The 25,264-nt window shown below is 41.5% G+C and overlaps 1 protein-coding gene across 1 annotated transcript in view; it reads right to left on the bottom strand.

The window, feature by feature from the left end:
* Positions 1–14,316: 14,316 nt before the first annotated feature.
* VWA3B (von Willebrand factor A domain containing 3B) overlaps positions 14,317–25,264 on the bottom strand; it is a 207,403-nt gene continuing 196,455 nt past the window's right edge. The window contains 2 exon segments of the mRNA XM_082642474.1: positions 14,317–14,862; positions 24,041–24,141. Coding sequence (XP_082498600.1) covers positions 14,511–14,862; positions 24,041–24,141 — 453 coding nt within the window. The 3' untranslated portion in view covers positions 14,317–14,510.

Raw genomic sequence — 25,264 nt, 5'->3', positions numbered from 1 at the left:
TTGTTGTATTTTTCAAGGTCCATTTATTCTTAGTTTTTTAATTTTTCAGGAAAAAATTTGCTCATAATATTCTTTCATTATGCTTTTTTTTATTCTTGAATTTTATTTATTTATTTTTATATGGCAGGTTCTTATTAGTTATCTATTTTATACATATTAGTGTATATATGTCAATCCCAATCTCCCAATTCATCCCACCACCACCTCCCCCTTACTTTCCCCCTTTGGTGCCCATATGTTTGTTCTCTACATCTGTGCCTCTATTTCTGCCTTGCAAACCGGTTGATCTGTACCATTTTTCTAGATTCCACATATATGCGTTAATATACGATATTTGTTTTTCTCTGACTTACTTCACTCTGTATGACAGTCTCTAGGTCCATCCACGTCTCTACAAATGACCCAATTTCGTTCCTTTTTATGGCTGAGTAATATTCCATTATATATATGTACCACATCTTCTTTATCCATTTGTCTGTCAATGGGCATTTAGGTTGCTTCCATGACCTGGCTATTGTAAATAGTGCTGCAGTGAACATTGGGGTGCATGTGTCTTTTGAATTATGGTTCTCTCTGGGTATATGCCCAGTAGTGGGATTGCTGGGTCATATGATAATTCTATTTTTAGTTTCTTAAGGAAACTCCATACTGTTCTCCATAGTGGCTGTATCAGTTTACATTCCCAACAACAGAGCAAGAGGGTTCCCTTTTCTCCACACCCTCTCCAGCATTTGTTGTTTGTAGATTTTCTGATGATGTCCATTCTAACTGGTGAGAGGTGATACCTCATTGTAGTTTTGATCTGTAGGTCTCTAATAATTAGTGATGTTGAGCAGTTTTTCACGTGCCTCTTGGCCATCTGTATGTCTTCTTTGGAGAAATGTCTAATTAGGTCTTCTGCCCATTTTTGGATTGGGTTGTTTCTTTTTTTAATATTGAGCTGCATGAGTTGTTTATATATTTTGGAAATTAATCCTTTGTCCATTGATTCATTAGCAAATATTTTCTCCCATTCTGAGGGTTGTCTTTTTGTCTTGTTTGTAGTTTCCTTGGCTGTGCAAAAGCTTTTATGTTTCATTAGGTCCCATTTGTATATTTTTGTTTTTATTTCCATTATTCTAGGAGGTGGGTCAAAAAAGATCTTGCTATGATATGTGATATGTCAAAGAGTGTTCTTCCTATTTTTCTTCTAAGAGTTTTATAATGTCTGGTCTTATATTTAGGTCTTTAATCCATTTTGAGTTTATTTTTGTGTGTGGTGTTAGGGAGTGTTCTAATTTCATTCTTTTCCATGTAGCTGTCCAGTTTTCCCAGCACCACTTATTGAAGAGACTGTCTTTTCTCCATTGTATATCCTTGCCTCCTTTGTCATAGATTAGTTGACCATAGGTGCATGGGTTTATCTCTGGGCTTTCTATCCTGTTCCATGGATCTATATTTCTGTTCTCATGCCAGTACCATATTGTCGTGATTACTGTAGCTTTGTAGTACAGTCTGAAGTCAGGGAGTCCGATTCTTCCAGCTCCATTTTTTTCCCTCAAGATTGCTTTGGCTGGGGGCTTCCCTGGTGGCGCAGTGGTTGAGAGTCTGCCTGCTGATGCAAGGGACACGGGTTCGTGCCCCAGTCCGGGAGGATCCCACATGCCGCCGAGCGGCTGGGCCCATGAGCCATGGCCGCTGAGCCTGCGCGTCCAGAGCCTGTGCTCCGCAACGGGAGAGGGCACAACAGTGAGAGGCCCGCGTACTGCAAAAAAAAAAAAAAAAAAAAAAAAAAATGATTGCTTTGGCTATTAGGGGTCTTTTGTGTCTCCATACAAATTTTAAGATTTTTTGTTCTAGTTCTGTAAAAAATACCATTGGTAATTTGATAGGCATGCATTGAATCTGTGGATTGCTTTGGGTAGTATAGTCATTTTCACAATATTGAGACTTCCAATCCAAGAACATGATATATCTCTCCGTCTCTTTGTGTCATCTTTGATTTATTTCATCAGTGTCTTATAGTTTTCTGAGTACAGGTCGTTTGTCTCCTTAGGTAGGTTTATTCCTAGGTATTTTGTTCTTTTTGTTGCAGTGGTGAATGGGATTGTCTCCTTAATTTCTCTTTCTGATCTTTCGTTGTTAGTGGATAGGAATGCAAGAGATTTCTGTGCATTAATTTTGTATGCTGCAACTTCACCAAATTCATTGATTAGCTCTAGTAGTTTTCTGGTGGCATCTTTAGGATAATCTATGTACGGTATCATGTCATCTGCAAACAGTGACAGACAGTTTTACTTCTTCTTTTCCAATTTGCATTCTTTTTTTTCTTTTTCTTCTATGATTGCTGTGGCTAGGACTTCCAAAACTATGTTGAATAATAGTGGCGAGAGTGGACATCCTTGCCTTGCTCCTGATCTTAGAGGAAATGCTTTCAGTTTTTCACCACTGAGAATCATGTTTGCTGTGGGTTTGTCATATATGGCCTTTATTATGTTGAGGTAGGTTCCCTCTATGCCCACTTTCTGGAGAGTTTTTCTTACCATAAATGGGTATTGAAGTTTGTCAAAAGCTTTTTCTGCATCTATTGAAATGATCATATGGTTTTTATTCTTCAATTTGTTAATATGGTGTATCACATTGATTGATTTGTGTATATTGAAGAATTCTTGCATCACTGGGATAAATCCTACCTGATCATGGGGTATGATCTTTTTAATGTGTTGTTGGATTCTGTTTGTTAGTATTTTGTTGAGGATTTTTGCATCTATGTTCATCAGTGATATTGGTATGTAATACTCTTTTTTTGTAGTATCTTTGTCTGGTTTTGGTATCAGGGTGATGGTGGCCTCATAGAATGAATTTGGGAGTGTTCCTTCCTCTGCAGTTTTTTGGAAGAGTTTGAGAAGGATGGGTGTTAGCTCTTCTCTAAATGTTTGATAGAATTCACCTGTGAAGCCATTTGGTCCAAGACTTTTGTTTGTTGAAAGATTTTTAATCCCAGTTGCAATTTCATTACTTGTGATTGGTCTGTTCATATTTTCTATTTCTTCCTGGTTCAGTCTTGGAAGGTTATACCTTTCTAAGAATTTGTCCATTCCTTGCAGGTTGTCCATTTTATTGGCATAGAATTGCTTGTAGTAGTCTCTTATGATGCTTCGTATTTCTGTGGCGTCCATTGTAACTTCTCCTTTTTCATTTCTAATTCTATTGATTTGAGTCCTCTCCCTCTTTTTCTTGATGAGTCTGGCAAAAGTTTTATCAATTTTGTTCATCTTCTCAAAGAACCAGCTTTTACTTTTATTGATCTTTGCTATTGTTTTCTTAGTTTCTATTTCATTTATATCTGCTCTGCTCTTTATGATTTCTTTCTTTCTACTAACTTTGGGTTTTGTTCTTCTTTCTCTACTTCCTTTAGGTGTAAAGTTAGATTGTCTATTTGAGATTTTTCTTTTTTCTTGAGGTAGGATTGTATTGCTATAAACTTCCCTCTTAGAATGGCTTTTGCTGCATCCCATAGGTTTTGGATTGTCGTGTTTTCATTGTCATTTGTCTCTAGGTATTTCTTGATTTCCTCTTCGATTTCTTCAGTGACCTCTTGGTTATTTAGGAATGTAATGTTTAGCCTCCATGTGTTTGTGTTTTTTACCTTTTTTCCCCTTGTAATTTATTTCTAACCTGACAGCATTGTGGTCGGAAAAGATGTTTGATGTGATTTCAATTTTCTTAAATTTACCGAAACTTGATTTGTGACCCAAGATGTGATCTATCCTGGAGAATGTTCTGTGTGCACTTGAGAAGAAAGTTTAATCTGCTGTTTTCGGGTGGAATGTCCTATAAATATCAATTAAATCTATCTGCTCTATTGTGTCACTTAAAGCTTGTGTTTCCTTATTAATTTTCTGTCTGGATGATCTGTCTATCAGTGTAAGTGGGGTATTAAAGTCCCCCACTATTATTGTGTTACTGTCGATTTCCTCTTTTGTAGCTGTTAGCATTAGTCTTATGTATGGAGGTGCTCCTATGTTGGATGCATACATATTTATAAGTGTTATATCTTCTTCTTGGATTGATCCCTTGATCATTATGTAGTGTCCTTCCTTGCCTCTTGTAAAATTCTTTATTTTAAAGTCTATTTTATGTGATATGAGTATTGGTACTCCAGCTTTCTTTTTTTGGGGGCGGGGTACGCGGGCCTCTCACTGCTGTGGCCTCTCCTGTTGTGGAGCACAGGCTCCGGACATGCAGGCTCAGTGGCCATGGCCCATGGGCCCAGACGCCCCGCGGCATGTGGGATCCTCCCAGACCGGAGCACGAACCCGTATCCCCTGCATCGGCAGGCAGACTCTCAACCACTGCGCCACCATGGAAGCCCTCCAGCTTTCTTTTGACTTCCATTTGCATGGAACATCTTTTTCCATCTCCTCACTTTCAGTCTGTATGTGTCCCTAGGTCTGAAGTGGGTCTCTTGTAGACAGCATATATATGGGTCTTGTTTTTGTATCCATTCAGCGAGCCTGTGTTTGTTTGGAGCATTTAATCCTTTCAGATTTAAGGTAATTATCAATATGTATATCCTACTACCATTTTCTTAATTGTTTTGGGTTTGTTTTTGTAGGTCCTTTTCTTCTCTTGTGTTTCCCACTTAGAGAGGTTCCTTTCACATTTGTTGTAGAGCTGGTTTGGTGGTGCTGAATTCTCTTAGCTTTTGCTTGTCTATAAAGCTTTTGATTTCTCCATCGAATCTGAATTATATCCTTGCTGGGTAGAGTAATGCTGGTTGTACGTTCTTCCCTTTCATCACTTTAAGTATATCATGCCACTCCCTTCTGGCTTGTAGAGTTTCTGCTGAGAAATCAGCTGTTAACCTTATGGGAGTTCCCTTGTATGTTATTTGTCATTTTTCCATTTTTGCTTTTAATAACTTTTCTTTGTCTTTAATCTTTGTCCATTTGATTACTATGTGTCTCGGCATGTGTCTCCTTGGGTTTATCCTGCCTGGGACCCTCTGAGCTTCCTGGACTTGGGTGGCAATTTCCTTTCCCATGTTAGGGAAGTTTTCGACTCTAAGCTCTTCAGATATTTTCTCGGGTCCTTTCTCTCTCTCTTCTCCTTCTGGGACCCCTATAATGTGAATGTTGGTGTTTAATGTTGCTCTAGAGGTCTCTTCAGTGTCTTCATTTCTTTTCATTCTTTTTTCTTTATTCTGTTCTGTGGCAGTGATTTCCACCATTCTGTCTTCCAGGTCCCTTATCCGTTCTTCTGCCTCAGTTATTCTGCTATTGATTCCTTCTAGTGTAGTTTTCATTTCAGTTATTGTATGGTTCATCTCTGTTTGTTCTTTAATTCTTCTAGGTGTTTGTTAAACATTTTTGCATCTTCTTGATTTTTGCCTCCATTCTTTTTCTGAGGTCCTGGGTCATCTTCATTATCATTATTCTGAATTCTTTTTCTGGAAGGTTGCCTATCTCCACTTCATTTAGTTGTTTTTCTGGGGTTTTATCTTGTTCCTTCATTGGTACATAGCCCTCGACCTTTTCATTTTGTCTACCATTCTGTGAATGTGGTTTTTGTTCCACAGGCTGCTGGACGGACTGTAGTTCTTCTTGCTTCTGCTGTCTGCTCTGTGGTGGATGAGGCTATCTAAGAGGGTTGTGCAAGCTTCCTGATTGGAGGGACTGGTGGTGGGCAGAGCTGGGTGTTGCTCTGGTGAGCAGAGCTTAGTAAAACTTTCATCTGCTTGTCTGCTGATGGGTGGGGCTGAGTTCCATCTCTATTGGTTGTTTGGCCTGTGGTGACCCAGCACTGGAGCCTGCAGGCTCTTTGGAGGGGCTAATGGCAGACTCTGGGAGGGCTCACGCCAAGGAGTACTTCCCAGAATTTCTGCTGCCGGTGTCCTTGTCCTCACAGTGAAACAGAGCCACCCTCCGCCTCTGCAGAAGACCCTCTAACACAAGCAGGTAGGTCTTGTTCCGTCTCCTGTGGGGTCACTGCTCCTTCCCCCTGGGTCCTGATGTGCACACTATTTTGTGTGTGCCCTCTGACAGTGGAGTCTCTGTTTCCCCCTGTCCCGTTGAAGTCCTGCAATCAAATCCCGCTGGCCTTCAAAGTCTGTTTCTCTGGGAATTCCTCCTCCCGTTGCCAGACCCCCAGGTTGGGAAGCCTGATGTGGGGCTCGGAACCTTCGCTCCAGTGGGAGGACTTCTGTGGCATAAGTGTTCTTCCGTTTATGAGTCACCCACCCAGCAGTTATGGGATGTGATTTTACTGTGATTGTACCCCTCTTATCGTCTCACTGTCGTTTCTCCTTTGTCTTTGGATGTGGGGTATCTTTTTTGTCACCAAAACAGTTCCAGTGTCTTCCTGTCGATGATTATTCAGCAGTTAGTTGTAATTCTGGTGCTCTCACAAGAGGGAGTGAGTGCACGTCCTTCTACTCTGCCATCCTGAACCAAGCTCCCATTATGCTTTTAATGCCTGTAGGGTCTCTAGTGATAATTCCTCTTCGTGTTAATTTGTGTTGTTTCTCTTCTGTTTTACTAATTAGAGGTTTTTCTCTTTTGTTGATTTCTTTCAAAGAACTTTAGAATTGGCCATTTTACCTTGCAGTTTCTTCTTTGTTCTATCGATTATTCAGAAATGTGTTTAATTTCCAAATATTTTGAGATTTTAATGAATATCTTATTGCCATTGGTTTCTCATTTAATTTCACTGTGGTCCAAAAACGTGTTCTGTATGATTGTAATTCCTTTAAATTTATTGAGACTTATTTTATGGCCAAGCATATGGGCTATCTTGGTAAATCTACCATGCATGCTGGAAAAGAAAGTTTTCCAGGATTTGGAATTTAAGTTGAGGTAGTTAAGATAATCTTGTTTATTTTAATTTATTTTATTTTTTATTTTATTTTTATTTTTAAAATTTTTAGTCTACTTAAGTGTCAAAAGAAAAAAGTTAGTATCCACACCTATGTAAAATGTAGAAACCTTGCAGTCATAAATTCATTTACCACTCTAGCAGTTGCCTTTCAAGCCATAGTTGTCATATGTATTATATCTATATGTATACCATGGAAACTGAGAGGAAAAATAGTTAACAAATATTTCCTAGATACTTACCATTTCAGAAGCTGTTCATTCCATCTTTAAGATCTGATTTTCTATATTGCATCATTTCTCTTCAGACTGAAGAATTTCCTTTAGCATTTCTTACAGTACAAGTATTCTCATAATAACTTCTTTTGGTTTACTTTTATCCGAAAATGCCTTTATTTTTACTTCATTTTTGAAGGATATTTTCAGATGATACAGAATTTTGGGTTGAGAGGTTTTATTTTCTTTCAACAATTTAATGATGTTGTTTCACTGCCTTCTAGCTTCTATAGTTTCTGATGAGAAGTCAGTGATTTCTAGTTATTGTTCCTTTATGTGATGTGTCATTTTTCATCTGGAAGCTTTCAAGATTTTCTCTTTATGTTTGGTTCTCAACATTTTAACCATCATGGAGTAATTTTCTTCTTATTTATTCTGTTTGGGGTTCACTGAACTTCTTGAATCTATAAATTTGTATCTTTCAAGAAATTTGTGGTATTTTTCAGCCAGTGTATCTCCAAATATTCTTTCCTTCCTCTCTCTCATTTTAAAACTCCAGTTACAAAGGGTATTAGATTTTTTGATATTCTCCAAAGTCCCCAAAGTCCATGAAAAAAGTCTTTTATCTCTTTTTCAGACCAAACAATTTCTTTGATCAATCTCAGTTCCATTAACTCTTTCCTTGGTCTATTCTGCTCATAAGTCCAGTCAGTGTTGGTTTTTTTTTAAAACTTAAGATATAATTTTTTGTTCTAGAATTTCCATTTTTAACAGTCTTTTTCTCTACTGGGATTTCCTGTCTTCTCATTAATTATAAGCATGTTTTTCTTTACCTCAATGGACACAGTTATAATAGCTGCTTTAAAGTTCTTGTCTGATAATCCAACATCTGGGTCATATCAGGGTTAGTTTGTTGCCTTTTCTCTTGAAACTGGATCACATGTTTATATATTGAATAATTTAAAATTGTATCTCAGACTTTGTGCATATTAGCTTGTAGAGATGCTGGATTCTGTAACATTCCTCAGAAGCCTAGATATTTTTGTTTTAACAGACGTTAACTTTGTTGAACTTAAATGGAAATCTCTGCCTCTTTGGTGGCAGCTCAAATTTCCATGTAATTTTTTAACCTTGGATGGTGATCCTGTAACCTGATTGTGCATGTGTGGTTAAGACGTCAGTCAGAAATATGGGAAGAGTTTGTATACACAATATTTTTGGTTCCCTGTCTCTGGCTCTCTCCTTGCTGGGATTCTCTCAACTTTTCAGAAGCTATAGTTTCTCCAAACTCTGTTTTCTGGTTTTTCAAGTCAGAAAGACTATATGTTTTCATTCAGAGATTAAACCTGCCCATATGGTACTGACCACGTCCTGCCTCAGGTTCCCTCAAGCTAAAAAAATATAATAACAGGAAACTCACTACATCAGAATCTGCCTGTCTTTGGTGACTTTTCAGGATCTCTGGGTAGTTGTTATTTGTATGCTGTCTGTCAGAGGGTTCTGTGTTAAGAGTTTACGTTTTCAACTGTACTGGAAGTGGAATTTCTCTTGCCTTTATTGTTGAAAGTTAGTTCCACTGAATATACAATTCCTTGTTACATATTTTTGTTATTTTCCTCTTTCTGCACTTTCCTGTCCCAATATCTTCTGGTTGCCATAGTTTTTGTTGAGAAGTCATTGATATTGTGTGTTTCCTGGAATGTAACACACTGCTCTTCTCTGGTCACTTTCAAGATTTACTTGCTATCATTTTTCAGCAGTTTGACTGTGACGTGCCTGGAGTGGTTTTCTTTGTATTTATCACGCTTGGGATTATTTAGGTTTCTAGGATCTACTAATGTTTTCCATCACATTTTGGAAGTTTTCAGTCATTGCCTCTAAATATGTTTTTTCTTTCTCTTTTCCTGTCTCATTTCCTTCTAGGTCTTCAATTTCACATATTTTGAAATCATCCCACAGGTCTCTGAGGTTCTGTTTACTTTTCTCCAATCCCCTGTTCTTTTTGTTGAATTGGGAAATTTTTATTAATCTATCTTCAAGTTCAATGATTCTTCCAATCTCTCCTCCTGCTGTTCAGTCCATTTAATATGTTTTGTTGTACTTCTCAGCTCTAGAATTTTCCTTTTGCATTTTTAATACCTTCATTTATCTATTGAGATTCCCTATACATTTCTTCATTGTTTTCCTTTAATTCTCTGTACATATTTATGATTGTTGCTTTGAAGTTTGTTAAATACAACATCTGGACTCAAAGTTTCTATTGACTGTCTTTTAGTCATTAGAATGGAACACATTTTCCCATTCCTTTTCATGTCTAAGTTTTTTGATTCAGAAATAAGACACTGTAGGCAGTATATTCTAGCAATGTTGTAGTCTACTGTGTTCTTCAAGGTTTTTGTTTATTTATTTTTGGTCTGTTGTCTGCTTTTTTTTTTTCCTATTCTAGTAGGAAGTTAACTTGCCTGTATTCAAACTGCAAACTTTTCTCTCCTGTAATATGAAGCAGCTCACATTTTAATTGTTTTTATGGTTTGTCATTGCTGCTTTTCAATCCTGGCACCTTGGGTGTTTCCTCTATGGCTACATAATTTGGTGTCAGATTTTGGAGCTCACTCTTTCAGTGATTTCCCTCCTTAAATTTTCAACTGCATTGCCAGTCTTGGAGTCTGTCCCCTGACACTATAATCCCACAGGACTAGATTACTGCTGCCCAAGCTGTACATGATTTGGAAATACACTGCAGTTAACAAGGAGCAAACACACAGACTTTACTCCATGCAGTTCTATTTCATGAAATTCCTCTGTTTTCTGCCTATTTTGGTTTTGAATAGGGCTCCCTGGGTTCCCCCCGTACATGCTTAAATAGTTTAGTGATCAGCCAGGAATAAAAACAGTTTATATTTAGATTTCATGACTCACTCTTTCTGTGGTTTCTTGCTGCCAAGATGTCGTCTTTAAATTTTCGCTTCTTTTCTACCCTTGAACTCGTATCTCTGGCACCTTGAGCCATTCAGACTGTAGTGTTCCATGGCCTTGGCCATGAAAACTGGGGAGTGCCCTTAGGCCAGAGTGTCACCACCTCACAATTCTTACCTCTTCCAGTTGCAGTTTTTGGAGACTAAACTCTCCACATTCTGTATGCTTTTGAACATTTTCTTGTGAATTTAAATACTTGTTGACTTTTAAAACATTTTATCCAGGTCTTAAAATTAAGATTAATTAAGGGATTAGTTAAGGGATTTGGATTACCACTTCACATTGCCACATTTCTGGAAGTTCTCTAAATGTAGTTTTAACTTATATTTCTCTTAACATGAGTGAAGTTAAATATCTTTTCAAACTTTTAGGTTTATATATTTGCAAATAGTTGATGTCCTTTGCCTGTTTTTCTGCCATGTTTTTGGTCATTTTCCCCCCTCAATTTTTAAGAGTTTATGATATACTAAACTCTTTATGATATACTAAATTTCCATTTTTATTTGGGTCCATTTCTAGACTCTATTCTATCCCATTGGTCTATTTCTCTTTTCTTGTGCTAGCACCATACAATTTTAAGCGTGAAGGTGTTATAGTGTTTTATGTGTTCTTACAAGTCCGTCCTCATGGCTTTTCTTTTTCAGTATTTTATAGTTACTCTCACATATTTATTTTTCCATATGAACTTTATTATCAACTTTTCAAGCCTTATAAAATATTTGCTGTTATTTTTATTGGGATTGTGGTACATTAATAAATGAGCTCATGGGCTTCCCTGGTGGCTCATTGGTTAAGAATCCACCTGCCAATGCAGGGGACACAGGTTCGAGCCCTGGTCTGGGAAGATCGCACATGCTGCGGAGCAACTAAGCCCATGCGCCACAACTACTGAGCCTGCGCTCTAGAGCCTGTGAGCCACAACTGCTGAAGCCTGCACACCTAGAGCCCGTGCTCCGCAACAAAAGAAGCTACCGCAATGAGAGGCTCGCACACCGCAACAAAGAGTAGTCCCCAGTCGCCGCAACTAGAGAAAGCCCGTGCACAGCAACGAAGACCCAACACAGCCAAAAATAAATAAATAAAAAATAAATAAATGAGCTCAGGGAGAACTAACATCTTCATGATGTTGAGCCATTCTATCTAAAAACAAGGGATATTTATTAAGTCAAATTTTGTGTCTTTCAGGAGTGTTTTAAAGATTTCCCCATATTGTTTTTGTTTATTGTTAAGTTTATTCAAGCTACAGTTGATCCTCATTATTCATGGATTTCATATTTGTGATTCACCTAGTTACTAAAACTTATTCCTAACTCCAAAATCAATACTCAAAGTATTTTGTAGATATGCATAGGCTCAGAGTGGTGAAAATCTGAGTCACCTTTCTGTCTCTTGTTTCAGCTCTCTTACTGTAAAATAGTGTCCTTTTCATGGCATATTTAGTGCCATGTTTTTCACATTTTTGTGTTTACTATTGGTGATTTCACTGTTTAAAATGAAGTAGTGTTGAAGTGCTGTCTAGTGTTCTTAAGTGCAAGAAGGCTGTGATGTGCCTTACAAAGAAAATATGTGTTAGTTTCCTTCAGGCATGATTTATAGTGCTGTTGGCCATGAATTCTATGTTAATAATTCAATAATACATATTAAATAAGGTGTCTTTAAACAGAAACACACATAAAAGAATGTTAGCTATTGATCAGTTGGTAGAAATGATGTGACCAGAGGCTCACAGGAACCTAACCCCTAAGGGCCATAATTCAGTATTTGCTAAATTTAGTTTTAGAGATGACTTTATAGAACAGAACTGCCATTTTTAAAATGAGATTTATGAGAATTGACTATATTTAGTTTTCTATGCTTCTACTGTAAATGAGGTTTTCATTACCAATATATCTTGTAATTGATCGTTATTTGTATATATGAAGACTATTGATTTCCATATATTAAATTTCTATCCTGCCACCTCACTGAATTATTTTTTTGTTTCAATTAGTATTATTATTTATTCTCTCAGGTTTTTCAGGTATATTCTCTTATCATGTGAAAATATAATTTTACTTCTTTTTCAATTCTATTCCCCTAATTAATTCTTCTTATCTAATTGTGTTTGCTACAACTCCTCCTCCCTTTTATAAGGATGGTTTTTCATCTATGTTGAACTGCTCTGAGTTGGTAATGGACTAGGTTATTGATCCATAGATTCCTGAAGTTGAAAGGAACTTAGAGGTAATGTTGGTGATTCTGCCACTTGATGCATGAATCTTTTTTACATCATTCAAGTGGTCATCCGGTCTCTTCTTGAACCATCTGTTCCCTTTCTTCTGGTAAGAGCTTATCACCCTGTATGCATTCCACACAGTTCTGTGTGGCTACCTGTCACTTCATCCTGATGCCTCTGCACCTGACTTATGACCCAGGCCAATTATATAGGGTAGGCTATAAAATCTGGATATATAGCTATTATTTTTAACAGATTGAATCCCTTTTATTACTTCTTTTGTCACACGCTAAAAGTGCAGATTCATTCAGTGAAAATCAAATACACAAATTACCTGAGGCAATGCATACAGATGCACATGAAGGATGGACGGTAACGCATCCCCTCCATTTGCTGCAGCCTGGAAACTGTCTCTAGACAGTAAGTCGGGCACTCACAGGGCTCACTTCGATTGCTTCTCAGAGATCAATGCTTCTGTCCAATGTTTTGGAAACTGTTGTTACATACATTTTATCAGGTCTTTTAGTTGTTTCAGGTGGGGGATGGGGGTTGGGGTGGAAATCCAGTTCCTGTTATTCCATGCTGGCTGGAAGTGGAAATACGTAGTCATTATTGCAGTCTTCCCCAACACATAGAACTGGGCATTATCATTGAAGGACAACACACTGAACAAATCACTTGATGTCACTGAGCATATCATGCATTGTAACATAATATCAATACACTATTTCATATATTTGTCCTGTGGTTCATCCTTGCATCCCCGTGGAGATGAAGAGGGGTAGAATAGTCTAATGGTCTCTCTGCAGCCTGGCTCACTGTGAGCACTCAATTGCTTGTTGAATAATTGAATGAATACATGCAGGCTTACATGAATGCACTCATGCATGAATGAATCACTTTGACTGTGTGAATGGATTCTTTCCTACCCGCCCCACCCCCACCCCCCAATTCTCCACTGGGCAGACCAAACCCAGACGACTGCTCCAGAGCCTCCCTGCCCAGGTTCCGGGTGACAGGATGTCCAGTGACAGGACACTGTCCCCGGCCTTGTTCCAGATCATTTCCTCACTCCTCCATTTCTTCCTCCCTGCCTTACTACTTTTAGCCTGATGCTGAGCTGATGTCCCTTCTTCTTACATATTTTTGGAAGTGGTTAAATTCTTCACCATAACCCTGGTGACCCCCTAGCTTTTGAGAACGTAAGTATCACTTTTAATTAGGTTGTGGATTTTAGAGTATCACAACGCTGCCCTATCATTTCTATTTGTAAAAAGCATCCAATAGTTTTCTTATTAATAATCTGTACTCTATTATTATCTAGCCCTAGGGCTATTATTGACTAGAAGAAAACAATTCGGGAGACTATTTCATTTTTTAAATTAATGACGCTAATTTTACTAAAAATTTTTTTAAGTGAATACTTTGGTATCTCATTGCTAAAATGTGTTCAAAGAAAACAGTAACAGCCCAATAGTTCTGAAATGTTTCCAGTGTAAGAGTTTTTATTCTGGTTCCACACTCAGAGGTACCTACAACAGACTACAGATAAAACTAATTAGGGAGGGCTCAATAAAAATTTTCAGAAAACAGTAAAATAGGCAATGTTCAGTCTTGAAGCTCTCAGACAAGTTACTAGGTCTTAATTTCAGTCCTAACATTTAATGATAAAATCTCTAATTCTGATGAGATAATCAATTTAAAACAAGACTGCAGGCTTGGATTAAAACTACATAGTTTCAAGATTAGAACTACAGATTTCAAAAAATTTGAAAATCCTATGATGGTAATCTATCAGATTAAATTTATGGGTGTGGGGAGGCCACCAGAAGATGGTATTCAATCTGTTTTGTGGGGGCAGGGAAAATAATAGGATAAAGAATGGTCCAGAAAAGCCAGAACCAATAAGCTCAAACAGATCCAGGTGGAGGATGGCAGGGAAGTCTACCTTTGTTACAACCGGGAAAGGCAGAGGTAGAATGAAGCATGGCCTTACCTCAGCAGAGGGGCTAGTTCCACAATGTCTGGCGGCTGAGGGCAGCCCAGGAGGAACACTGGTTCTCTTAAACATGGTTGCCACTAGACTGCTTTCAGGTTTCTCAGTGATGCTCCTCAGCCCTTTGCTGCTGTGGGTGGCTTTATAAGGGCAGGGCAGGGCTGCTCGAGGTGGAGGTGTAGCAGCGATGGTGTGGCTGGTTGACTCCTAGACCCCGGGCCAAGGACCTTCTCTGGGGAAGCGGATGTCAGCGTTACTTAAGGGTGCTAGAGTTTTTGCTGTCCTGGGGCCTAAACTGGCCCGGAAACTGGGGAGTGATCTTACGTGCACTATCCTTGAGAGATGTTTCAGGGTGTTCCTGAGAGAAATGATGTTGTCCCTCTCCCAGCCTGGGCTTGGGGTGTGTTTTGGGGTAGGACTCTCGGGACCTGTTTCCACGGGAAGAGTCATCTGAGTCCGAGGAGACCATCTCCTGGAGAGGTAGCCTCTTGGTGGCTTTCTTTTTCTTCCTTCTAGGGTTCTCCTGTCTTAGTGCTTGTAAATCCCCAGTATTAACTTTGATTGGCCGTATTAGGACAGTAGAGTTCTTTATCTCCATGTCTTCCCTAGAGACAGAGAAAGAGAGTGAGAGAGATAGATCAGGATTATCCTGGTCTTGATGGCTGCTGTGTCTACAGAAATGTTCAAGCCAAGAGATAACAAGTGTGGTGAGGATGTGGAGAAAAAGGAAACCTCATGCACTGCTGGTGGGAATGTAAATTGGTACTGCCACTATGGAAAACAGTATGGAGGTTCCTCAAAAAATTAAAAGTAGAACTACCATGTGATCCAGCAATTCCACTTCTGGGTATATACCCAAAGGAAATGAAATCAGTATCTTGAAGAGATATCTCCACTCTCATGTTCATTGCAGCATTATTGACAACAGTCAAGACATGGTAACAACCTAAGTGTCCACTGATGGATGAATGGATAAAGAAAATGTGATATACATGGAATATTATTTAGCCATTAAGAAAAAAGGAAATTTGCCATTTGTGACAACATGGATGGACCTTGAGAGCATTATGCTAAATGAAATATGTCAGACAGAGAAAGACAAATACTGTATGATCTCACTCATATGTGAATCTAAAAAGAGCCAAACTCACAGAAACAGAGAATAGCATGATGGTTGCCAGGGGCTGGGGAGGTGGGAGAAATGGGGAGATGTTGGTCAAAGGGTATAAAAAAATAAAAGAAAATATATCAGGCAGTTTATTTATCTAGAAGTGTCATCCTTCAAAGAAGGCATGTTGGGAACACCACGACCCCATCTCAGCCAGGCCATCATGGCATACCATTTCGGGAACTTGCCTTTTCAGGGCCTTTAGGGTAAAGTAAGGACACCAGCTGTTCAACCTTATTTTGTTCCCATAATCAGTACCTGCCACCTTGATCACCCAGTTTTCCTTTTGGAAATTGTCAAGAAAAAAATTAGAGTGGAAAAAGATTTTTAGTTACTTTTTTTTTTTTTTTTTTTTGTGGTACACGGGCCTCTCACTGTTGTGGCCTCTCCCGTTGCGGAGCACAGGCTCCGGACGTGCAGGCTCAGCGGCCATGGCTCACGGGCCCAGCCACTCCGCGGCATGTGGCATCCTTCCAGACCAGGGCACGAACCTGTGTCCCCTGCATCTGCAGGTGGACTCCCAACCACTGCGTCACCAGGGAAGCCCAGATTTTTAGTTACTTTTAAATAGAAAATTTCATCAATCAAATTCCTCTTCAAAGGATCAAGATTCACCGCATGTGATACTTTTCAAAGATTGGCTCAAGGACTCAGGAGGTGATTTCCAAGAGACATTAAAAAATTGGCCTGACCAGTTCACACGCATTAGGATAGCTATTGCCAAAAAAAGAAGAAAAAATAAATAAAAGTAACAAGTGTTGGCAAGGATGTAGAGAAATGGAATCCTTGTGCACTGATGGGAATGTGAAGTGGTACAGCTGCTGTGGGAAACAGTGTGGCAGTTCCTCAAAATACTAAAAATAGAATTATATAATCCAGAAATTCCACTTATGGGTATATACTCACAAGAATAAAAGCAGGGACCCAAACAGATATCTGTACACTGATGTTCATAGCAGCATTATTCACAATAGCCAAAAGGTAAAAGAAGCCCAAGTGTTCACTGACAGATAAATGAACAAACAAAATATGATATATACATGCAATGGAATATTGTTTAGCCTTAAAAAGGGAGGAAATTCTAGCATTTGCTGTAACATGGACAAACATTAAGCTGAGTGAAATAAGCCAGTCACAAAATGGCAAACACTATGATTCCACGTAGATGAGGTACCCAGAGTCGTCAAAAATCACAGAGACAGAACATAAAACAGTGGTTGCCAAAGGCTGAGGGGAAGAGGGAGTGGGGAGTCCGTGTTCATGGGTGCAGAGTTTCAATTTGAGAAATTGAAACAAAGCTCTGGAGATGAATGGTGGTGATGGTTGCACAACCATGTGAATGTACTTAATGCCACTGAACTGCATGCTTAAAAATGGTTAAAATGGTCAACTTTATGTTATGTATATTTTACTACATAAAAAACTTGGCCTTAGCAATAGCAGTAGCATTGGAAAAAGGCTTCCCAGGAGACCACCACCAAGATTATCTTTAAATATAAGGCCAGCGCCTGTGTGGATGGGTAAGTTCTGTGAGGCCAGGTTCTCAGAGACTCAACTTGAAATCATGCTGCAAGACTGTAATCACCAACCCTGTTCCTTGAAATCTAAAATCTTATCCACCACACTACCATCAATTCTCCCGCAAATCGCTACCCTGCTCCAGAGGAGACTAAGTTGATACATACTATTTCCTTTTCGGAGGTTTTCTCTGTTTCCCATATATTAGAATTGGCCGCAGTCCAGTCTATAACCTATCAGCTCTCCGACAGAAGAGCAGCAAGGAAGGAATGCGAAGAAGAGAGTTTTCCGGGTGTACTAAAGGCACCCAAAGAGTAAGGTAGAGGAGGGGCCTACCTGCCCACCTGAAGGACACTAGGAGATGATCTTGGAAGGAACCCAGGAAGAAGAGCATGAAAGACCAAGAAGCAATGTGTGTCCAGCCCTCCCTCAGTAGGGGGTTGGTCACATAAATGGTGGACCACCTGAACAATTAAATTTGAGGCAGGCAATAATGAAACAAGAAGTGCCCTTGTCATGTAAAGATGCAAGTAACATAGTAAGTAGAAAAAAATGGTGCAAAACAGAATGTATGTTACATGTTCATTTCTGTTATTAATATTGTGAATATGGGGGATGATTGGAAACCTTCACATCCATCTCTTAATAGTTGCCTCAGAGAAATGGATTCCAGGAGAACTGTCACTTTCTCCACATTAAGAAATCTTTTTTCAACTGTCATAAATGATTAAGAGAAACAAAGGTTTCTATTTTGAGGAAAAAGAAGCAAAATAGCAGAGAAAACACTCTAGAACGATATACATCAAAATGCAAATGGTGATTACTCTTGAAATGTGGAACTACGGATGGTTTTTATATTCCTTTTGTTTTTTGCTTTCAATTCCTAAATTATATTAACTATGCATTACTTTTTGAATAAGAATAAAACAGTATAAGTTAGCATGATTCGAATAAAAATGGGTCGGGATTTTGATCAAGGAAAAGCCTTTACATCAACCAAGCAGATGCTACTAGGCCACCCTATTATATTCCCCAGAATGACTGATGTAGACCAAATTCAAGATATTCCACAAGGAAATGTCCTCTTATAGGATGGGGGAGCAGGGTAGGTGTGAATCTGATGTGAAAGCTCTTATCCAGACCCCCGGCCCCCCACGCACCCTCACTCTGCTCTGTGGGAAGGGGAAGGGTGGCCATGCTCCCGACTTCAGCCAGTGGACATTCTCCACCAGCACACCTGGAAGGGCCCTGCTAAATGGCTTTCTTTTGCCCTATTTCATGCCAAAACCGAGTTAGATTTAGTGCCCTATTAATTATTTTAGGCTACAGAGTTGGTCAACACTGCAGGGGATCGTGGAGGAGCCAGGCACTGTGCCTTCACAGGCTCTCCAGAGCAGCTCGTTCCACTTTGGGGAAGAGTTCTGAGCATCCTGTCCATGCTCTCCTTGGGTCAAAATCCACCACATTCACCTGACCGGGCATTGTCAGTTTGCCCATATTCTTGCTGGTTCCCTGAGGCCTCATGTCTATTCTTCCCTAAGTGTGTCTCTGTTGGCAAGGCCATCCTAGAACATGAAGAACAGGAGGACGTCTGGGGTAGGCACCGGATAGACATTTGATGAGGACCAGGAGGCCCCTGAGTTTTAACAACGGAAGGGGCATAAAAAGGAGAGACAGATAAGAAAAGGCAGTTTTTGCTGTCCAGGTTGCTTTCACCGGCCCTCAGGGGTAACGAACCACCATGACTCTCTGTGTTCTTGTCCCAAGTACCAGCACACCTTCTGAGGACAGGCAATGGCACCTGTCCCTCTGGATAAGGTAGGACAGACAGGGTTATGGCGGAACTGCTTGTTTTCCAGGCCTTAGGAAATGGGGCTCCTGATCTGACCAGAAGGGACCGAGGGAGCTAATGACATACACAGGCTTAATGATTTCCAGAGGCACAGCTCCTTCTAAGGGAAAAACAGTCAGTAGTGACCAGGTGAGAGGATGGGAAGTGATTCATCTCAGAGGCAGCACTGAATCTTGAAGTTTTAATCGATGACTTAATATCCCTGCTGTCAGGAAGGCAATGTGAGGCCAGGCTACATGGATAAGGGGAGGAGGGTTCAACAATATGGGAATTATCATTTCCTTTGGGGGCACAGTCCTAAATCCGAATAGCTTGATGGAAAATTGCTAAACTGCTCAAAGAAAGGTATCGAGAGGCTAATATTTTGTGTAATAGGAATTAAGAGCTGGCTGCAGACCCAGACAAACCACATCAGAATGCTGGGAGGGGGCTCTCCCCTCCAGGATTCTCCTACCCAGCCACGTCCCCAAGACCACACGGTTACAATCGTGCATCCAGGGAAGAACACTCTCGTCTTCAGGATCTCACTGTCCAGCAACCTCCTTCAGACGCCCAGTGATTTTTCCGGAGCACAGAGAAAATGATTAGTCCGATCTGGTTTTCCTGTGATCCCATTTAGAATGCTGCTCAGTTTTTCGAGAAATCAAACTCCCTCTGTGGTGAACCTTCTTAAAGAGGAAACTTGAAGGTAATTTGCCCAAGCCTTGTTCTGTCAACAAGGAAGGGAGGATGGATTCCAGCTCGGCTGGGAGGGGTTTCCTGCCAGTTACATGGCACCAGAGGCGCCCTGCCCAGAGGAGCACGTGGTCCTCACCTGTGGGTGGTTGAGTAACACCTGCTAGAGGCACTTCCCTTCAATGGAGAAAACCGGAAGTCAGAGCATTAAGCCCACCAAACACGCTTTCCCTGAAGGAGCCGGAGGCCGCAGCCTTCTGATGTGAACAGGACCCCAGGGGAGGTAGTCAGGGAAGACCTCGTGCTGTGAATCTCCTGCCTGGCAAGGAGGGAGGATGCCAAAATGAAGGAAAATTCCTTCTGGCCCCCTTGCTTTTTGGAGTTAGGAGAAATTACATGTGTGTTCTCTAAATGGAGAAAGTTACTGACAGGTTAGGGAATATTTTCATTCAGAACAGACATCTCTGATGGCACGAAATGCAGAAAAAGCTCAGGGACTTTACTGAAGGTAAGGCAAGGCAAGAGCAATCATTTCCCTCCACCAGACACACCTCTTTCAGTGGTGCCATCAGAGAATGCAATCATCAGGTTTCCAAGGAAAGAGAAAATTGGAAGAGCCTCACCTGACTTCACATCACAAACATGGTAATACTAAAACTCTCTCCTTTAAGGACTAGTTATTTGGAATTTAGCAAAATGGGTAACATATTTTGCAAGACAATCTTGCTATAAGTCTTCAAGAATCATTTGTGTTGGGCTTCCCTGGTGGCGCAGTGGTTGAGAGTCCACCTGCCGATGCAGGGGACACGGGTTCGAGCCCTGGTCCAGGAAGATCCCACATGCCGTGGAGCGGCTAGGCCCGTGAGCCATGGCCGCTGAGCCTGCGCGTCCGGAGCCTGTGCTCTGCAATGGGAGAGGCCACAATAGTGAGAGGCCCGCGTACCATAAAAAAAAAAAAAAATCATTTGTGTCGAATTTTGAATTGAAAATGAAAATTTGTATCAGCTGTGGCCATATTCAATCAATTTTGAACCCTTTACCTTCCAAATATTTTTCTTCCTGCCTTTCACTGTGTACCAGCCTTGTTAGGAACCAGAGGAAGGGCTTGCAGAAAATACTCTCAGTGACCCCAAACTGAAGACCCCAAGAAGGAAGGAAAAGAGGAGGGGCGGAGGGTGGAGAGCTGGATGTCTGGCATCCTGCTCCACAGCTGTTTGGGGCCATATACCCCTTGTCTTACCAACCCCAAATGGATGGTTATAGTGGATTCAGTATTTTAAAATTAAATTTAGCCATATGATATCCCATTGAAGTTGTAACCTACAGTACATTTCTTTAATTAGCCCATGAAGAAAGCACCATGACTTTTTTTTTTTTAATGGTCTCATCTGGGGTAAGAGTGTGAAGATTATTAAAGAACAACCAAAGGGAGGTGGCACATTTAGAAAGGAAGTGAGAAAGAGTTTCTGATGAGAAAGGACCTACCAGAAGGAAATCCCAGTGTAGATACAAAATAAGACCTACCCCTTTATTCTGTGTGCTCACATCTACCAGCCCTGATTATGGAAACAGAGACAGATTAAGCTCTGAACGTAGTGGGCTGGATGTGACCTCTGTTTAGGAGAATTAAATGCAGTCTCTTTCTAGTGGAGAGGCAGCTAGAGCAACAAAACAGTGGAAATTACAATGGGAGACAAGGGGGTCAATGAACGCTTCCGCTGTGTAAAGCCCCAGGAGCTGGGGTAGGCAACTAGCAGCAGAGCTTTAAATAAGGCCTGGGGTAGTACTAAGGCAGAAAATAATGAAAGGTTTTTCTCAGCATAGAAAGAACTGAATTTTAATTCTAAAATAGTGATTGATAATACTGAGTTTAGTGAAGATGGTACCTAGACAATACCTAGACACATGTATCCATAGTCCTTTATAATGTACTGTAATTTGGATATCATATTGTTTGAGTAGGATTTTGATACCAAGAAAAGTGCTCTTATTTAAAATGATATATTCATCTAGAAAAAGACTGAAGGATTGTAGAATATATTTTCAACAATCATACCTAATAGAAGCTTCTCTGTGGAACTACATGCCCCTCAAGGAGCCTTGCTGGGCGTCCCCTAGTATTTGTGTGTTCATTGGTTCATTCTTCAAAGAGTCCTCGGGTACATCCTGTGGGCTGGACCCTGGCAACCAGGATTTAGAAGCAGATAGAACCTTGCCCCCGCTTTCAAGGACTGACACCTAGTAGGGATGATGGTCCTGAAAGTACATGGCCCAACACAAGGTAAAATTCCTATAATAAAAACATCTACACAGGGCTTCCCTGGTGGCGCAGTGGTTGAGAGTCCGCCTGCCGATGCAGGGGACACGGGTTCGTACCCCGGTCCGGGAGAATCCCACATGCCGCGGAGCGGCTGGGCCCGTGAGCCATGGCCGCTGAGCCTGCGCGTCCGGAGCCTGTGCTCCGCAACGGGAGAGGCCACAACAGTGAGAGGCCTGCGTACTGCAAAACAAACAAACAAACCAAAAAAACATCTACAGGATGCAGTGGATCACCTCACCACACAGGGCTGGAGTCCTGGAACACAGGGCTTGTGTTCAATGTTGGAGTTCCCCAGGTGGCCAAGGGCAAGAATAGCATTCCAGGGAGGAGATACTTAAGTCTCTGCAAAGGCACAGAGCCTTGAAAAAGCACAGCATGGGAAAAAAACTGCAAGGTTTTTTTTTGTTTTTTTTTTGCGGTATGCGGGCCTTTCACTGTTGTGGCCTCTCCCGTTGCGGAGCACAGGCTCCGGACGCGCAGGCCCCGGATGCACAGGCCCAGCGGCCATGGCTCACGGGCCCAGCTGCTCCGCAGCATGTGTGATCTTCCCAGACCAGGGCACGAACCCATCTCCCGTGCATCGGCAGGCGGACTCTCAACCACTGTGCCACCAGGGAAGCCCTGCAAGTTTTTTTAATGGTTAGTTTACAAATTTAGTATGGTTAGTGTGCAGAGGGGCTTTTGGGAGGTTTGTTGGGGAGTGGCTAGGGGAGAAGTAAGGGCCAGCTAGGCAGGCCTGGTTCAGGGCAACAAAAGGCTAAGCTAGGATAAGAAGAGGGATTGGGGGGGGGTCATGGGGGAGGGGCTAGAGCAGATTTACATGTGAGGAAGATTCCTCTGCTCAGCACTTAGGGGAGATGGCGGGACCTCAGGGCAGGAGGAGGTGGGAGGACGAGGCCTCAGGAAGTGAGAGCACTTGTGCAGCCGAGCTGAAAATATTTGCAAGCTGTTTACAGAATGTGTATGTCTCTAAATAAATCCACTTCTTACCTATCACTTTGTCTCTTCACTGAATTCTTTCTGTGATGCGACATAAAGAACCTGAGCTTCCAGGTGTGTGAGACCAGGTGTGTGATCTCAGTTAAAATACAGTGGGTTCAACTCCCAATCTGGATTTTGGCTGGATTCGATCCCAGCCCGTGGGTTCAAGTCCCAGTCTGGGTTGTGCGGTTTCAGATGTGGGTGGCGAAGGGAGAGGAGGGTGCTGGGTCACACTGCAGCAGGCAAGGAGGTCTAGTTATTTAGGATCGTGTGTGCACACGTGCATGTGTGTGCGCAAACAGAAGAGGCAATTTTGGGGTTTTGCAGAGGTGAAGGAATCGGTGGAGAGGAGCTAAGGAGAGAGGAGAGGAGAATCCAGGGGTAAATCACAGAGCAAGGACCTGGGCAGTGGGGGACAGGCCTGCTGGACGGATCAGCATCGGAGGAGGAGGGACTCTGACATCAGGGGGAGAGATCCAGGCTTCCACAAGCCCAGAGGTGAGGAAAGCAGCACAGGAAGAGAACGTCTGGTGGTTTCTGTTTATGAAGCACAAGGTGAGGCCACTGGGAGATTGAAGGTTGGCACCCAAAGACGGCTCAGCCCGTGCTCAAAATCCACCTTCACCTCCAAGGTCAGGGCTCTGACTCCAACTTTGATGCCCCTCGTTGGCCTCATGGACTTGGTCTCGCCTGCTCTTCAGGCCTCAGCTTTTTCTTACTGATTTTGCTTTAATCCACCTTTCCAGCTGTTAGTCATCCTGCTGCCCCTGATGAAAATGTGTTTACTCCACTGTTGCCCCTGGAAACCACCAGCCACCCACCCACACTCACCTGGGCACAGGCAAGCCAGGGCCAGCACCTCACTCTCACCCCCAACAGGGAGAGGTGATGGGTGATTAGTCCCAAGTGCAACTTAATCTAACCTGTGCTTTATAGTGAGGCTTCATTAGAAGACCTTGAATCCTTACAAATAAGAGGAAAATAATCCCTTCAGAGTCATGACAGGATTGAAAGCTTTGCTGAAGGGTCAGTAAAATACATAATGTTGAATGTGAGATTAGAACAAGATAGACAAATAACCAGCAGGTAAAAGCTGTGACGTTGAAGGAACAATCATCATAGACTTGCACTTTGGTAGGAAGTCCTCCACCTCTGCTTTTCTCCCCAAGTATGTAGAGATGGTGGATCTCAGATTAAAAGATTAAGAAACAGATTAAAAGTGCAAAGATATAAATAAAATTCAGAAAGTAGAAAGTTGGGTCCACTTACACTTTTGAATCCTCCTGAATTGGGGGAGACTTAATATGAGCACAAGAGAGAGCATGTTTGCTTTGGCTGATCTTAATAAGTGCACTCCGAGGGCAAAATTCCTGTAATAATACCAAAAGAGTTCATTCAACTTAAATCAGAAATGTCCACAATTCAGATGTAATTTTAATCTAGCTCAACCCACTGTAATAGCTACCAGCCATTATCCTGTTCCGGTGATACTTAAGAGGGCAGCGTAAATGCAGAGTTTAGCTTGATAATTTTACGCTGAATAAAAGTCATCATTGAGTCCTTCCTGTCATTTCTCCACATCCTGGATCATTTGTCAAGTCCACCATTTGTCAAGGTGTGTGTGTGTGTGCACGTGCATCCACTGATGTACACGCGTGCACACACACACAGACACACACCTTCATATAACCACCTTCCTTTCTAGCTTAATTCCAGCCTTGGCCATATCTTTCCTGGACTTATAACGTATCGCCACCACCCCATACTGTATGTCCCACTGTCAGCCCCTGGGTCTCCCAGAATTTCTATCAGAATTGTCCTCAGCATCCATCCCCAAGACCATGCCGTCTAGTCCAGGGCCCCAGTGCCAAGGGGGGTAACCTCCAAGGTCCTTCCTGGGCTCTGAGGCTCTTCCTCAGGGATCCTGGGTCACCAGCTTCATCTCTCCCCACACCTGGGACCCACCCACGGGCATCTCATCAAACGTCCCTTGATCTGCTTTCTCCTCTCTTGCCTGGTAGATGTCCCTAGAGCAGGGCCACCTGGAAGCAGAGATGCTTCCCACCCGCTGCCCTTCCAGGCTCCTTCAATGTCATCCAAACAGCTCCAGGAAAGTCCATTATCTCTCACGGTTTTTCCTGGGTTGATGAGAAGATGCCCTTTCTCCCTCTTGTTCTGTCGGATGGGATACAGTGCTCCTGGGGCCACTGGCTCTGACAGCCTTCACTCATCCATCCTACATTTCATCCCTTCATCCTAAAATTCATTCATCATGACCCCTTCCCTGATGGACATACCCCATGCTACAGTCAAGAATCGATTATAGAGAGTCACTTTGTTATACAGCAGAAACTAACAACAATGTAAAGCAATTATACTTCAATAAAGATGTTTTAAAAAAAAGAATTGATTAGATATTTTTGTTCTGTTTACTAGGCAGTTGGGCATAGACATTTAGAGTGCGGGCCACAGAACCAGACTGCCTGGGTTCAA

This window comes from Mesoplodon mirus (genome assembly GCF_964341445.2).
Source record: "Mesoplodon mirus genome assembly, chromosome: 14".
Lineage (NCBI taxonomy): Eukaryota > Metazoa > Chordata > Mammalia > Artiodactyla > Ziphiidae > Mesoplodon > Mesoplodon mirus.
The sequence above is the reverse complement of the archived record's forward strand: the minus strand, read 5'-3'. Positions and strand labels throughout refer to the sequence as shown.